This window comes from Salvia splendens, chromosome 22, assembly GCF_004379255.2.
Source record: "Salvia splendens isolate huo1 chromosome 22, SspV2, whole genome shotgun sequence".
Classification (NCBI taxonomy): domain Eukaryota; kingdom Viridiplantae; phylum Streptophyta; class Magnoliopsida; order Lamiales; family Lamiaceae; genus Salvia; species Salvia splendens.
Genome location: NC_056053.1, coordinates 12,896,845 through 12,915,194, shown reverse-complemented (window position 1 = coordinate 12,915,194; position 18,350 = coordinate 12,896,845). Strand labels below are relative to the sequence as shown.

Sequence of the window (18,350 nt, the reverse complement as noted above, 5' to 3'; positions counted from 1 at the left end):
TGCAATACACAAGTTAGAAACTTGAATACGCTCATAATGGTATGCCCGACAAAACTGCAAATATATGCACTTAAGTTTGCAAAACTTACTATCATGGAATGAAATATGGGTATTACACATGCAATACTAGCAATCATTCAACTAATGATGCACATTACAATACACAGGATGCATTGCAATATTTGGTGATAAACAATATTGTAATATTGTAAATGATGCAATGCAATATGGGTATTGTTATAGAGTGAAAGGCAAAACAGGGATTTAAGGATTTCAAATAATAAATCAAGGAACTGATAGAAATGACTCTCGTTTTATTGGAAGGGAAAAAGAGATGGAAAACTCCTCCTTGAGGCCACGGTTCTCACCGCCTAACAATGATCTCTCTGGATGCTTTCCTAATCTCCAAGACTCTCCTTTTTATAGGAGTTTACAAGAGAGTAAATAAGCTAAGCAATCAATCATATCATTATTATAATATAATACTCCCTCCGTCCCATAGTATATGTCATACTTGGAGATGACACAAGATTTTAGGAGATGTTATTTTGTGTGTTAAGTGGTGAGAAAAAATATAATTTTATAATTGATGTGAGAGGGAACTTTTTCCAAAAGAGGAAATGTACATCTTTTGTGGGACAAAGGAAACTGTGACATCTACTATGGGACAGAGGGAGTAATAGATAATGATGAGAGTTATTAAAGGGAAATAATAGTTGTAATTAGCCAATATCTGTGCATGTCTCAATTAGCAAATCTTGATCCTGATATCTTCAATCCTCTTCACAACGAACTCCTTAATTCCAGCAATTATCATAATCTCCTTAATTCTTGCTGATTTGGCTACTGATTATAATTCGCCACCTGTTGTGGTCCACGTGTGTAGACCTTCCATCGCATATCCTCTTCATCCACCCATGTTGCCTCATCCGCTGATAATCCGACCCATTGCACTAACACTTGAGCAACTGAGACACCGTCCCTCATAACTGAACGACGATCCAGGACCAGCTCTGGTAAATAAGGTGGATCCACACACAAGAGATCCTCAAGGAGAGATAGTTCAGCAACAGTCGCCCCAATAGCTTTCTTAAGAAGGGAGACATGGAAAACTGGGTGAATGTGAGACTCAGGAGGTAGTTGTCACTCTCCCCACCACATTAAAGGGACCGAAGTAGCGTGGTGCAAGCTTATGATTCTTTGAGCAAAACAACGTCGACTGGCGATATGGCCGGAACTTGAGATAGACCAGATCTCCACCATCAAATTCTTCGTGGTGGCGATGTCTGTTTGCTAAACGTAGCATTTTCTGTTGTGCTCTCTCAAGATGAAAACGTAGGTGAGCTAACAACTCATCACGTACACGCAGATCTTCTGCAACAGCATTAACTCTGACCTTTCCTGGCAGAAAGCTTTGAATAGTGGGGGGAGGACGACCATACACCACTTCGAAAGGAGTAGTATGGGCAGCCGTTTGAAAGCTAGTATTATAGCAATATTCAACCCATGCAAGCCATTTGCTCCATTGTTTACGCCGCTCTGAAGAGAAGCAGTGTAAGTATGTCTCCAGACAACGGTTGAGGACTTCAGTTTGTCCATCAATTCGGGATGATAGGCGGAACTCATCTGGAGTGAAGTGCTAGAGAATCGAAATAATTCTTGCCAAAATGAACTGAGAAAAATCGAATCTCGATCTAATACAATAGAAGTGGGCAGTCCGTGCAGCCGCACAATTTCTCTAGTGAAGAGATCAGCAACTTGACGAGCTGTAAAGAATTTTGAGAACCTATCTACAACGACCAACACGCAGTCCACACGTCCTGGGCAACCCCGTTATAAAATCCATGCTGATGTCATCCCAAATCCTTGAAGGGATCGGCAATAGTGTAAGCAGGCCAGCATGGGCGCGTGTGTCATACTTGTTCTTTTGGCAGATTGCACAAGCTGCAACGAATTTGATGCGTGCCATCGTTCTCGGGTGCGCCATCGGGCACCATTGTGGGTGCCCGGACGACGCAACGCCCTAAGCCCACGCCCTATGCTTCGTCCGCGGTAGAAGCGCGCCCGATAGGCCATCGAGCGCCTTTGTGGGCGACGCAGACGATGGCGCGCCCGATGGCACGCATTTTTTATTTTTTTTAATGCTAGATTCGAAAATTTTGTTTAAATACCCCCTACCCCACCTTCATTTGTAACATTTCATTTCACCATTCCACTCTCGAAACTCACATTTACTACGAAATGGATTCAAGTCTCAATAGTCTGATGTTTGGGGGTGATGCACGTTGGCCGGGTACAGAACCCGACGAATATCGGTCGTTCGACGCCAACGCGCAGTACTATCCCAAATTAAGTACGAATTTGTACGGTTTGTCTGACATGGATCCGTCTCCAACCCGACCCGTCGCCCCATCCGCCCCTGCCGCCCCTGCCAGAAAGAAGCGGATCCGGCACCGAGCGTACAAGGTGCCACCTCCGGAAACGAATGAAGAGTACGCCCTAGGGATGACGAACTACCAACCGGATGAAACCCTCGTCTTGGCGAGGTGTTGGGTGGTTATTTCGGAGGACCCGGTATTCGCGAACAACCAGAATCAGCTTGCGTACTGGGAGCGCATCGCCGAGCGCTATAATGAGGCGAAGTCGTCGATCGCGTACAAGCGTCATAGGGAGCAGCTCCGCAAGCACTGGGACCAGGTGAAGAAGCAAGTCAACCTGTTCGCGGCGGAGTACGAGAAGTGCTCGAGGGAGCAGGGAAGCGGCGAGAGCTTGAGCGATGTGCGCGATAGAGCGTTGTAGTCGTACCAGTCCATGTACGGCGACTTCAAGCATTTCAACATCTGGGCGCTCTTGAGGGACAAGCAGAAATTCCAAGGCGGGATTCTGCACACCGGTGCGACAAAGAGGACGAAGACGATCGAAGCTGGTGGTTACATGAGCAGCGAAAGCAGAACTCGTCTGGTGGACCTCAACCGGACGTACGCGGAGGATGAGAGTTCCGGCACACCGATGTCCTCCCGGCGTCCCATAGGCGTCAAGGCTGCGAAGAACAAGGGGAAGGCGACGGCGACGACGACATCATCCTCGACCGCCGCCGCCCTATCGCCGATCCCGGTCTCGATCCCGATCCCGACCCCAAGCCTGACGGTCGCCGCCTATGTGGAGTTGACAACAGCCTCGATGGCGCGGACGCTGTTGCAGACGCACAAGGCCCTCGAGAAATGTACGGACCCCACCAAAGCCAAATACCTCCGGGGGTTGATCGATGAGCTGCGCCGGAAGTTGGGAATTTCGTAGATTAGCCAACTTGAATCGTGTAACTTTTGTTTAATCAATGCAGTCTTCGTCGGTTTTTATTTAATCATTGTGTTTTTTAATTAGTTTGCATTATATATTTTGAAAATATTTAAATTAATTAACTAAACAATAGTAAAACCTATAGGGCGCCCCACTGCAGGTGGAAGGGTAGGAGGACAAAAAAGATGACGTGGCGGTGCATAGGGCGCGCCTTAGGGCGCCCCATTGCTAATGCTCTAACAATTCTTGACCATACCAGGACAATACACATTAGCAACAAGTCGGCGATAGGTGCGATAAGCCCCAGCATGGCGACCTAGGAGATATGGTCTCCAATGTTGGATAGCGCGCACGAGGGCCATCATTTCTTTTTCATAGGCAGATTTGGAGAGAAGGTGTAGAGAGATTGTCTTGCTAAAGTAGGCAACGGGTTGGTTCTCTTGCATCAGAACAGTGCCAAAACCATGCCCCGAGGCATTACATTCCACAATGAAATCTTTTGAAAAATCTAGCATTCAGAGCAAGGGAGCTTTGGTGAGAGCAAGCTTGAGATTTTGAAAAGCTTCATCTGCCTCCTTCGTCCACTGAAACTTCTTGCCATCGGGTTTCTTTAACAAGGTTGTGAGAGGTGCAACAATTTTACCATAGTCACGAATGAAACTGCGTTAATAGCTGGTTAAGCTGAGGAATCCTCTAATGCCGCGCACTGTTGATGGAGTCAGCCAACGCATGATAACAGCTATCTTCATAGGATCCATACGTACTCCCTCGAATGACACAATATGCCCCAGATATTTTACATGTTGACTCCCCAAAATGCATTTCTTTAGATTAAGTATCGGGGCATATCATACAGCAGCTGAAAAACTTGATGGAGATGACCAATATGTTCTTCCCACGTATGGCTGTAGACGAGGATATCATAAAAAAAGACTAGAACAAACTTTCGAAGAAATGGTCGAAAAAAATCGTTCATGAGGCTCTGAAATGTGGTTGGTGTGTCCGTCTATCCGAACGGCATAACAAGGAATTCATAGTGGCCTGAATGGGTACGGAAGGCAGTCTTAGCCACATCTGATGGAGCCACACGAATCTGATGATAGCCGGCACGGAGATCGAGTTTACTAAACCACTGTGAACCGTGTAATTCATCCTTGGATCACCGGGATGGGATACTTGTTTGGCACGGTCATTTTATTAAGTTAGCAATAATCAACACAAATCGCCAGGACTCATCTTTTTTCCTGAGTAAGAGTACTGGACTGGCCTGTACTCGGCTATATAATCCCTGCGGTTATAACGATAGGGTCGGACTCGGCTGTTTAATCCATGCGGTATAATCGCCATACCAACTTCTCCATTTCTTCCTTTTGTGTGTGGTTATAACGATAGGGTCGGACCGACACTGGTTCCGATCACGGTAGCAGCGTGATGCGATGATCCGTCGTGCGATGGGGTGGCAGCGAGGTGGCTGATGTAGAGATAGCTGGAAATAGCCGAAAATGCTATCACGTACTTTATATACAATAATAACAATCATTCAACCAATGATGCACATTATAATACACACGATGCAATGCAATATTGCAATTGATGCATTGCAATATTTGTTGATAAACAATACTGCTATATTGTAAATGATGCACATCAATATATAACCAACAATTCTGCAATATCAGTATCACATATATAACCAGCACAACTCAGTAGTACATTTTTGGAAGGCAACTAAACAAATTTGTAACAATACTATATATGAAACTAGAATTCGAAGATGTTCATCACAATACACATGAATGCAAGATAGGGTATAATGATGCACTGCAATGTTGTAAATGAGCACTGCAATATTTGGTGATAAACAATACTGCAATATTGTAAATGACGCACTGCAATGTATAACTAGCAATACTGCAATAGAAGTATATCAAATCAATAAAGTCAATGCAGCGGAAACAATAAAGCAAGCAAGCAACAACCAACCAAATCAATACAGTACATCAAACCAAAACACTATGGAAACGTATAGCAAATCATACAACAATATAGCGGAAACAATAAAGCAAGCAAGCAACAACCAAACAAGCAACATTCAAAAAATATACAGCGGATACAATAAAGCAACCAATCGACTACCAATCTAGCGCGAATCTTGGTTTGCAAAAACATCTACGCAAATCGTCAAGAATTGAGTCCAAACGTCATATTTATACAACAAATCTTTCAGAAAACACCGATCAACATTAAACAGACCAAATATCGGAGGAATTGTACTTCAATCGCATTGCAACCATGAAAAAATCAAGCAAACGTGAATAAAAATTGATAAATACGGAAACACACACACTAATCTGCATGCATAGTAACATTCCAAAAGGAAGTCCGGTCAAATTGCAAACAATTCCAGTCAAATTACCTTGTTGCCGAAAAAAGTGTAGAGTCGAACTGAAATCGTGGTGTAGAAGCAATTCGAAATCCCGATTTAAGTTGTTGCACGAGGGAGCCGTGGTTTGAGATCGCCGACGCACGGTGTAGAGGAGGATTGAGGGGAGAGAGAAAGAGTCTGAAAAAGATTGAGGGTTTTCAAAAAAGAGGAGGATTGGAGAGAGATAGGGGTCGATGGAGATTAATGGTGGAGTTGGGTGAGAGTCCTACTATTTTCTCAAATTGATACGCAAGAATTAACCCCCCAAAATTTTGGGTGTTTCAAATTTGATTCAACTTTAAATTTTTCGAAATGACTAAATTAGCCTCGACAACAATTCCTAATCCATTAGACAACAACATTTACTCTGTGTGCGAGATTTAATCATGAGCATTGGATTTCCAGATCTAGTGGACTATATTGGTGGTATGGTGTTACTCTATATATGGTGGCACCATAGTACTCCCCAATAAATAAATGTTGTATGTTCGAAATGTCTAACTAAATTACATTAAAATATCTATAAAAAAATATTACATAAACCATAATCGATTAATATATTTTGGTACTATTTTTGTGGTTTTAAATATTTTTCTAATATTATATATTCGACTGTAATATTACAAAATTTTAAAAATTTAGAAATTACAAATTTATAAAGTAAAAAATTAAAATGTAAATTATAAAATTTTAAAATTGAAACAGCAAACTCAATTATTATTTATATATTATATATCAAATTTCAATATATTTTTATGATGTAATAAATTAAATTATGAACTATAATATTTTATGAAACACATACACTACACACATTACGTAAAACAAATACACTACACAATACTCACAAAGTAGTCTACGTAAAACACACACTACACACTACAAACATACAAAAAATACATGCACTACAAACACACAAACAGATTACACAGAATTCATAGACTATACACAAAATACAAACAGTACATATTCAAAAAACACACAAAAACAAAATACATGCACTACAAATACACATTGCAAAAACTACAAATACTTATACAAAGTACACTCACTTCACACATAAGCACAAAACACACGCAGTTAGTACACTATACACATTACAAACTATATTCAAAATGCAAACATTGTACTAAACACACACAATAATCACATACATACACAAAATACACACACTACAAATTCAAAAGCGCACACAAAAACAAAATACATACACTGCAAATACATATACACACATTGCACACACTACAAATACTAATACAAAATACACTCAGTTCATATAGAAGCACAAAATACACACAAAATACACACAGTTCGTATACTATACACAAAATATACATAATTCATACACTATACACTAAATACACACTCACACGCATATGTAAAATACACACACCATGTTACAAAATACATACACTATATACATTGGACACAATACAAACTATATTCGAAATACAGATGTTGTACTAAATACATACAATACTCACAGTGCACACTACATAAAACACATACACTACAAACATTGGACACAATACAAACTATATTCTACATACTCAAATTGTGCTAAACGCACGCTAACACACAATACTCACACAGCACACTTCGTAAAACACAACCACTACACACATTATACACACTACAAACATAGACTATACATACACACACTACAGATTCAAAAACACACACAAAAACAAAATACATGCACTGCAAATACACACATTGCAAAAACTACAAATACAAATACAGAATACACTCACTTCACACATAAGCACAAAATACACAGTTCATACAATATACAAAAAATATACACAATTCATACACTATACACTAAATACAAACTCACACGTAAAATAAACACATTGTGTGACAAAATACACACACTACAAATACACAAACACACATTGCACACACTACAAATACTAATACAAAATAAACTCAGTTCATAAAGAAGCACAAAATACAAAGTTCGTATACTATACACAAAATATACATAATTCATACACTATACACTAAATACACACTAACAGGCATTCAAAAAATACACACACTATGTTAAAAAAAAAATACACTATTTACATTTGACAAAATACAAACTATATTCGTAATACAGACATTGTGCTAAACCACAACATTCACACTCCACACTACATAAACCCATACACTACACACTTCATACACACATAAATACAAAATACACATAGTTCATACACTGTACACTAAATACACACTCATGTTGTGTTACCAAATACATACGCTACACAGTACACAAAATACACGCAATATGCAGTACACACACTATACACAAAATACACACTACACGATATACACAAATACACACATCATACACAAAATATATGCATTGCACACAATATACGCAAAATACAAACATTGCGCTTCACACACTACACTCAGTATACACGCGCTGCACATACTACACACTATACACAAGATACACAAATACATACACAAAATATACATACATATACATAAAAAGCACACACTATACACACTATATACTATACAAAAACAAAATATACATTATACCAACACAAATTACACACACCATAAACACAATACTCACACTATACACAAAATACACACATTGCACACATATACACAAGATACATATAATACACACTCTACACACACTACATACTACATGCACTACACAAAATACATATGTTTTGCACACATTGTACACAAAACATTTACATTGCACACAATACACAAAATATATATGTTTTGCACATACTATACACAAAATATTTGCATTGCATACAATATTCACAAAATACAGATATTGCGCTTCACACACTATACACAAAGAACACACACTAGATTTGGTATACACAGGCGACACATACTACACACATTGCACACACTATAAACAAAATACACACGGCAAACACACACATTGCACATACTATTAAAACTAACAAAGAATACACATACTTCATCCACAAACACAAAATCACAGTACGCCGTACACAAAACACAAACACTACATACAATACACACACTACAAATTACAAGTTACACACTACACACGAAATACACACCACATACACTACATACATTACACATAATACATATATTATACAAAATACACACAATACACAATGCACATTATATATTCAAAATAAAATTATAGACTATACGCATTACATTCTAGCCTTTAATACACACACTGTGCACAAAATAGAGACAATATACACTGCACACATACATAAAATAAACATACTACACACTATTAAAAAAATTAACACACTTTACACACACTATAGACAAAATATACATACTTCACGCACTGCACATACACTACACTACACAAAATATACATACTTCATACACTACATTCATCATTGCACCCAGTAAACACACTTCAAGAAATAAAATTTACCAAGCATATAGACTGCACATAGTATCCACAAAATACACATACTACATATACATACACATACACATGAAATACATGCACTTCAAATGCAAAAACACAACACACACACTGCATGCTAAGAAAACACATGCACTACACACATTATACATATATTACAAACACTATAAACAGATCCACACACTATACACCAAATACACGCATTTCATTTGGTTTGAGAGTCCAATATAGGAAGCTAGTTGTTCTGTCCACTCCTTTCCAAGCTCCTGCAACAAGAAACAAACTTCATTAAAGTCTGCAAGAAGACAACAAATATGATGAATAAATGTGGTGAGTGAAGCAGATTTGTTAAAGAAAAAAAAGTGTAAGAAGCAGCATAGTGACAATGAGCTAGACTGTTTCATTACCTAAATTGCAAACTAAGAACGATAGGACATGAACACATAACTAATGCCTAGTTTCTGCATGGAAGGAAGGCATACATTCAAATTACCTCAACAGTTATACATCATCTTCATTCAAAACTCCTGCAACTAAAGTGTATCAATTTACTTTCATAAAATTAATATCCATTTGTTAAAACCAGCAATTTGATCAAAAAAATATCTTCAAGCACATCATTGGTGTGTTCAAATAGGCAAAGACATTTTCTAAGAAACTCAGATGTCATGCTTCGAGTCTTTTCGACCTTCAATCATGAATAGCAAAGAAACCATGGCACGGAATCCATAGCACTCTAAAATTTTAAAATTAGTTGTACTGATGGAAAGCTTACAAAGTTTATCATGATGAATGACCTAAAATTTGAATCATCTGAGAAGACATCTGCCAAGCGCATTGCATTAAGTTCCAGTTGCCCCTTCGGGTAGCTTGCCTCAGAGGGAGCATTAAACAAATTTTTTAGCAACGCAAGAACCTATACAAAACAAATGCCCATGATACCACCAAGTAAGACAAAATGACAAATTGACAACTGCATATGTATTGGAGGCCGATATTGCAATGCTTATTGTATAGGAAATACTATAAACATTCGTTACAGACCGGATTGCGACTGAGTAATACTACAAACTAGGATTATAATAGGCAGTTAAAATCACAAGAAAAAGTTTGAAATGTGTCATATTTGGGTTTTCTCGATGTGTAAAATTTCGGCACCACATTTAAGATTATTTTAGTTTCCTTTTCAGTGTACAAAACTTGCTGGTTTTTCAATGTAATTGTAACAATAGATCTAAAGGGTCTGGGAATTCTTTTTCTATTATAAATGCAATGAAACATGTATATCTATCAAAGTTGTAACAGAAACTGCATGATGCTTTGATTTTAGAATACCTCGAGTCCAACAAACTTTGCTATATCCTGAGTTGCTGTGTTGCTGGCCACCTCATCTAGGTAGGATACACTTTCAGCTTCACAAAAGTGCAAAAGCAACAACGGAAAAAATCAGATTTACTTTAAAAAATAAGGGGCTGTTCACACAACCACACCAAGCACAAGCACATAAAATTTTAATGGTGTGCTAACTTCACCAGCAGTTGTAATATTCAAAGACATATATCCACTTATTCAAAGAGATAGCATCCATGTATGAGGAAATATTGTTTGAGCCCGATAACTTTAAGTCCATGACGGCCTGACCAGAATAAGAACAGAACGCCTCCATTGCCACACAACTCCTGAATTAATAAACAGGTCACAGGGAAGAAACAAAAGGGGAAAAGGAAAAAAGAGAAAGTAATCAGAAACAAAGTGTGAATTTTAGTTAACTAGTGGGATATAAGTGCTATTAATAGAACTTGTAATAAGCTAATTCACATATGCAGGTTCAACTACTTAACAGGAAGATAACTTACTATGCTTAATACCTCCATATGTGGATCAGAAGATTGAATAAGTCCAAGTCGGTGATCAATATAGACACTATGGCCAACATCAGGTTCAGTATGAGAAGCTAAAATCTTATTAAGTGCCCTCTCTATAAATGCTACAAAGTGCAGGATATGATTGCGGTACTGTGGCCACCCAATGAGACGGTCCACAAACTGCTCCAATGCCTTAGTCCCAAAGAAAATCATCTGAATGTCATAAAGTCATGGCCAGACTGAAATTCACAATAATAACATTAACTGATAACCTAGGAAGGAACAAACTTTTGAATCTTCAGGCTTCCTCAAAGTATCTAAAACAGCTCGTAAAGCAATGCCCAGCATAAGGTGAGTAACAAGCTGATGCTTAATGACTGATCCTGAAGCAGAAGCATTCACGAAGGATAAACATTAGGCAGGCTGAATATTTTAGAACAGGAAAACATTACAACTAACATAGTTAGGTTGAAGAGTACTTTACAACACTATTTATCAGTTCTCATGTTCAATCAGTAACCCAGAATTTGTTGTATCAAGCATATCATCAAACGGACCAATAAAGATAACAAACTCAAACACAGTAGACTATGTATAAAACTACCTAATTGACATATAAGAGATGTTAAGTCAAATTAAAGTGTTGAGGAACTTGACCAAACAAATCAAGTCTACAGATAAAATATACAGAAATCAGAGTAGGCTATAGTCCATACATTGTAATTAAATTATTTACTGCACGAAAATTGTTTGCAAAATAAAGTAATGAAGGAAACTTCCCCAATATGTAATTCAAATTATTAATTAGATTTTCCTACATGGGCCTATATAACTTTTGCAGTCACCCTGCCACTGTAGATGCAACAAGCTACACCTTATATGATTGATCGATTACATTGTTTTCTTTAAATATATACTGCCATCTTTCCTATCATCTTTACAAGATAGTCTTACCTTCGTACCTTCCTTTTCTGCATTAAAACTCCTTTTTAGGACGCATATTCCCTACAAAACAGTGTAAAATCATTTGCATATCATGTAAGACCCTGAACAAATTAAGTGTTATTTAAACATGGTTTTTTATTTACATGATTTTCAAATATTAAGTAAAAGGAAGTAAACATTTTATATCATAAAAAAAATCCTTCGTTTTCCTTTATCAAGTATAAGTTTTGTCTTACATCACTAGAATAGGTAATTACAACATCACAAGAAAAGATACATGAGATGATCTCTTACAGAGAAAATGTAGCGTTGGGCTACTCTTTTTTTCATCTGGGCTTAGAGTCCAATACAGGAAGCTAGTCCTAAAGGTAATATAAAAAATGGTTAGTGATAAAATATATATGTGCTAAGGTAAATATCATTTCTACTAAGCCCCAAAAACAGATGCACTTAACATTTTATGGAAAAAGGTTTGAATGATATCCATAGGTTAAGCATGAGAGGTTTTACATGGACTAATTGTTTCTCAGATGCAACACGAACGATCCGGGACACAAACTGAATTATAAATAACCTACAAAGAAGATTGCCTATCTACAAAATGCACATAATGAATAAATGTGGTGAGTGAAGCAGGTTTATTAAAGAAAAAAAAGTGCAACTACAAGAAGCTGCATAGTGACTATGTGCTAGAATGTTTCATTACCTAAATTGCAAACTAAGAAAGATAGGACAAACAAATAATTAATGGCCGATTTCAGCATGAAAGGAGGGCATACATTCTTATTATCTCAACAGTTGTACATCATCTTCATTCAAAAATCCTGACACTAAAGACTCCGCATGACTTAATAGTGAACCAACATGCAATAATGTATAGAATATAGATATGTACTACTACTTGATTAATCAAGGGAAGAGTTAGAAGCAGGCATACATAAGTTCTTGCTAATTGTGGATACTTTGTCAGCTCTGAAGTAGAGAAAAGAATCCATCTGACAGTTTCTGATAGTCCTTCTATATGAACCGAATGAATTTGTTGACAGATCCTTCTCATCTGGGATTGAAACAAATGTAATTAGTTACTAAATAGTAGTAGCAAGCGGCATACCCTGACTAAAAACGAAAATTACTAAATCATTTACCCTGGCATACATCAGGAACAAAGCAATGAAGGTTTGAAATCACTTTATTCAACACCAAAGTTCTCTGATGAGCATAAGAGGATCGAGGTACACTGCAAGGGGTAAATTCAAATTTAATGTGTCTATATACATTGATGACTTAGGGTGTTTCAGACAATGCAATAGTTGTAATAAGAATTATCTAGGTGATGCATATAATACATAGTCTAATGGTGCATCCTCTTCAGAAACTAGAGGGTCAGATGAGCACCAGCCAGATACAAACTCTCCATGAGGGAATAGAAAGATTGCAGCTAAAGGTTCCCCCTAAATCAGGTTCAGTACGAGCAGCTGAAATCTTATTAAGTGCCCTCCCTATAAATGCTACAAAGTGCAGGATAAGATTGCAGTACTGTGACCACCCAATGAGACGGTCCACAAACTGCTCCAATGCCTCAGTCCCAAAGAAAAACATATGAATGTCATAAAGCCATGGTCAGACTGAAATTCTCAATAATAACATTAACTGATAACCTAGGAAGGAACAAACTTTTGAATCTTCAAGCTTCCTCAAAGCATCTAAAACAGCTCGTAAAGCAATGCCCAGCGTAAGGTGAGGTAACAAGTTGATGCTTAATGCCTGATCCTGAAGCAGAAGCATCCACAAAGGATAAACATTAGGCAAGCTGAATATTTTAGGTTGAAAAGTATTTTACAACACTATTTATCTGTGCTCATGTTTGTTCAATCAGTAACCCAGAATTTGTTGTATCAAACATAATCATCAAACGGACCAATAAAGATAACAAATTCAAAGACAGTAGACTATGTATAAAACTACATAATTGACATATAAGCGATGTTAAGTCAAATTAAATTGTTGAGGAACTTGACCAAACAAATCAAGTCAACAGATAAAATATACAGAAACCACATAATGGTACAAGTATCTAGTTGAACATAGGTAATGATTGACAATTCAAGAAACGGAAATTGATTCGAGAATACAACCATTTTTATACATATGATTGAGAGTGCTATCAGTTAGCACATAGGTTACCAGAGGAACCGATCAAAATTACAAGTCATTTAAGTAAGGAGTCCATAACAAGGAAGAAAATCCTCAGAGTAAAGCATGTGAAAACCAAAATAATCAAGATAAAGCGTAAACAGAGACCAAAAAAAGTATAAGACAGCTACATCCAATCACCTCTATGGAAGTTTCTCTTCTCTCAGCTGTAACACCAGTCCCAATGTTAATGTAATCAACAAACACACCATGAGAAAAGTAGCACAGCTAAAAGTGATAATTTTATTGCTGAGGTTGATCTAGAAGACCGTGGAAAACCCACGAGGCAGATTGTATTGACAGCATAGCGCCACTGCATCACTGCATTGTGGGTTTGAGTAGATTAGCTCTCAAAAATACAGTCAAAACAATGTAAAAATAGAAAAAGTATCGAGTGAACTACATCAAAGTAGACAAAGACCCTATTACTTGCCTAGGGAATGGTAGGTGTGTTGTGTTGGCTTCATGAAATTAGGAGTCCACTCTCATCCAGAGAACTTGGTGGTCTCTGTTGTAGTGGGATCAATGAGGGAATTGCTAATCCAGACAATATGCTGCCGGGTCCGATCAGAGAAAATGGTGGGCCTGCAATCTGAAAACAAAAGGACGCAATTACAGTGATCATGAGTTCATGCAAATCACTTGGAATAGAAGTATTATCCACAACTACATAGACATGAGAAACCAGAAACCACATATAGGCATGAGGGAAGATGATTTTGGATGATGACATCCAGATAGCAATTTAACATTTGTCATGTTTTCAAGGAAACAGTCCTCTGTTCCTCATATGCAGGTTCAATAACTTAACAGGAAGATAACATTAATACCTCAATATGTGGAGCAGAAGATTGAATAAGACCGGGTCGGTGATTAGTATTGGAACTATGGCCAACGTCAGGTTCAGTATGAGCAACTGAAATAGCTCTTAAAGCAATGCCCAGCGTAAGGTGAGTAACAAGTTGATGCTTAATGACTGATCTTGAAGCAGAAGCATTCACAAAGGATAAACATTAGGCAAGCTGAATATTTTAGAACAGGAAAACATTATAACTAACATAGTTAGGTTAGAGTAGGCTAATCAAGTAATCAAGTCAACAGATAAAATATACAGAAATCGGAGTAGGCTAGAGTCCATACATTGTAATTAAATTATTTACTGCACGAAAATTGTTTGCAAAATAAAGTAACGAAGGAAACCTCCCCAATATGTAAGTCAAATAATTAATTAGATTTTCCTACATGGGCCTATATAATTTTTGCAGTCACCCTGCCAAAGTAGATGCAACAAGCTGCACTTTATATGAGACTGGCTGCCAAGATGGGGGAGAGGCAGCAACATCAAGGGGTATCTCAATTTAGTTTAGTGTCGAAATAATTCCACATTTCACCTCATGCATTCTTGGTGGTTGTGAAGATCAAACATCCTTATTTAAAAAATCAGGATTACCTTCAAATTGTCAAACTACATCCTTTAGAAGAGAAGAGGGTGTGACATCCTTGAGGTCAACACTTAAATGCTTAAACAGAACCTGAAACCAAAGAGATATCAACAAAGAAAATTGTCCAAAATTTATGATTTGGAATCCAAAACAAAGATTAACCAGATATGTTTATACAGAATTACTTTAATCTTAAATTTGAGATTACCACTGCCCAAGGGTGAGGAGGCCCGTATGCAATGCTGTTTGAACAGGCTTTGAAAATCTAAAACAAACACATTTGAGTTGAAATAAACTTGGACTCGCAACTACATAAAAAATAAACCATGGATCGTACCTTTGAGGTAAAAGAATTAACAGGCATCATGCCTGAGTCCCTTAAAAGCATTCAACAAATAATATACTTCCATGTGTCAGAAAAAAAATTTGAATCAACAAGATGAGATAATAATATTTATTGCAACATGAGGATTTCAGACAACCCAACTCCAGTGTTTATGAAGTAAACTCAAAAACAAAACAGACGAAAAGAAACCTCTACAATCAAAGCTTTTGAATCTACCACTCGTTCCCTTAGAACTTCCCAATAGTAATCTTCCCAAGCCAGGTTCCTAAATTTTCAGCAGTGATAGTTCTTCCACACTAGATATTACAAGTTCTGTTTAAAACAGAACCTAGACATAGTACAAATACCAAGAATAAAAACCGGCTTTCCAAAATGAATAAAGTAAGTAGAAAAATCAAACCTGGCAGTTTACATAAATGGCTTGCACAATATCTCTGTTCAAATGTTTCAATTTTATTTCAAAATATTTCAAAATGCCAAACAGAAAGAGTAACTCCAAAGGTAAATTCCATCCAGAGAACTGTTTAAGGTAAGGAATGTAGTGCCAAGCTAAATCTCTCCCTCTCTATAACTATATACAACGCTAACCAGGGATAGTATAAAATTCAAAATTTCAATAAACTCTTTAGCTTTAGCCTCAACATTTGCAGTGGACAAGTTATTTATAATAAAAAGATATCTAGTCCTGAGCTTCTGATGCTGGAGCCTGTTCCAAACATGGACGGAAGAGTTAGATACTAAAAGAGAATAACAAAACAACAGATTAGACAAACATCATAGGTAATAATAGAATAGAATATCAGAGACTATACACCGCTGATAATTCATATAATACCGAAACATATTCTAAGTAGGACATACCAACATACGGACAAGTACAACATAAAACTCCAAATTATCTTAGAAAATACCATGAATACCACATTTACCTTTGCCAAGATTGAGGACAGTAACAAATGCTCTAGCATATAAATCACTTTTACCTTTGCAGATATTTGTAGAATTCTATAATGACCATTTGATACCAGAAACAACATAACCATGTACATACATTTAACAGATATATTAAGATGCCAGATTTGACAATCAATGGGGTTTATATATCAAAGAAACACTACTAAAGCACATATTTGTACACGGCATATGACACAGAAAAATAGAATATTATGTATGTGTTAATTATAAAGCTGCAAGGTAGCAAAAAAGTGGATTAGAAAAAGTAGAAACACGTCATGCACAGTATAACTCACAAAAATATAATATATGTAACAGATAAATTATAAAGCTCGCCCTCAAGCAAGTTAGACAATTAAGCACACTCACAAGACATTAGATAATCCTCTACTTCAATTCAGGCCAAATCGCACAAATCATTAGAGAAATTAGGTTGACCCTGAATTCTCTCGCGGGTAAGACTTTAGAACAACAACTGTACACGAACTAATTCCCTAAGAGCTAGGCATCCCAATGCTTCAATCTAAGTTCGAGTTATGTCTTGGGAGTCTCAAACCATCGTCGCTAATTCCTAAAGAGAAGTTCTTCCGGCTATTCTTTATTTTAAGCACATAAGATCTTTCTCCCAAACTCAAACAAAATTCATTGCTCACAAGTCAATATGATGCATAAATGAAAAGGTCTTATTCATTTGGATGTAATGGGGCTTTTGGTAAAGGTGTGATCATATATGGTCAAGTAGGTTACCACCATTATTAAAATGCTAGCACATCCATCAAAACATCCTTCACATCTCACTCAATGCGTACAAAATTCTGATAGCTCAACACCCCAAACTTGATATTTTCTACCATCTAAACCAATTCATCTTATTCTTTTGAGCGTTCTTTAACTATTTCTAATTTTCGCTCGATATTTTTTTTTCTAGCCTTGGCTTTTTATTAACATAAAAGGCTGCCTTTTTTTTCTAGCATTGGCTTTTTTTACACATGAAAGGCTGCCTTTTATTTTTATTTTTTTCCTGCCTTGCCTTTTTTTTACACATGAAAGTCTGCCTTTTTCTTTTTTTTTTCGAGCCTTGGCTTTTTTTAAACATGAAAGGCTGCCTTCTTATTTTTTTTTTCGAGCCTTGGCTTTTTTTACACATGAAAGGCTGCCTTTTTCTTTTTTTTCGAGCCTTGGCTTTTTTTAAACATGAAAGGCTGCCTTCTTATTTTTATATTTTCGAGCCTTGGCTTTTTTTACACATGAAAGGCTGCCATTTTACTTATTTTTTTTCGAGCCTTGGCTTTTTTTACACATCTCAGAAAAAATGAATATCACCAAATGAATGTTCCAGGACTTCCATCTTTTTCTTGCCACCATAAATACTCTCCCAAGAATGTGCTAGCACTTTAATTTTAGTGACGGGTAGAAAATATAGGCCAACGAATGGATATAATAGATAGGCTAATAGAGTGACTTCAATATTTTTAACAAAGAAATTAGGCTT

General features: G+C 37.0%; 1 protein-coding gene across 45 annotated transcripts in view; it reads right to left on the bottom strand.

Moving 5' to 3' along the window:
* The window catches only part of LOC121787368 (nodulin homeobox-like), a 33,928-nt gene that overhangs the window by 12,200 nt on the left and 3,378 nt on the right, over positions 1–18,350 (bottom strand). For 19 of the 45 annotated variants that reach the window (XR_006047366.1, XR_006047371.1, XR_006047376.1 and 16 more), the window contains 6 exons: positions 15,767–16,610; positions 15,567–15,648; positions 10,970–11,361; positions 10,449–10,792; positions 9,889–10,029; positions 9,108–9,379 (listed from right to left, as the gene is read on the bottom strand). Coding sequence is in view for 2 of the 45 variants with exons in the window: in XM_042186083.1 (XP_042042017.1) it covers positions 9,278–9,379; positions 9,889–10,029; positions 10,449–10,525; positions 10,646–10,670 (345 nt within the window). In the remaining 43 variants the exon portion in view is untranslated. Of the gene's footprint in view, positions 1–9,107; positions 9,380–9,606; positions 9,641–9,888; positions 10,030–10,448; positions 10,793–10,969; positions 11,362–11,932; positions 11,984–12,217; positions 12,286–12,860; positions 12,981–13,068; positions 13,161–13,269; positions 13,694–14,257; positions 14,434–14,555; positions 14,709–14,946; positions 15,098–15,566; positions 15,649–15,743; positions 16,611–18,350 lie in introns of those variants that run through there. The other 26 variants (XR_006047367.1, XR_006047375.1, XR_006047384.1 and 23 more) reach the window with 26 other exon arrangements.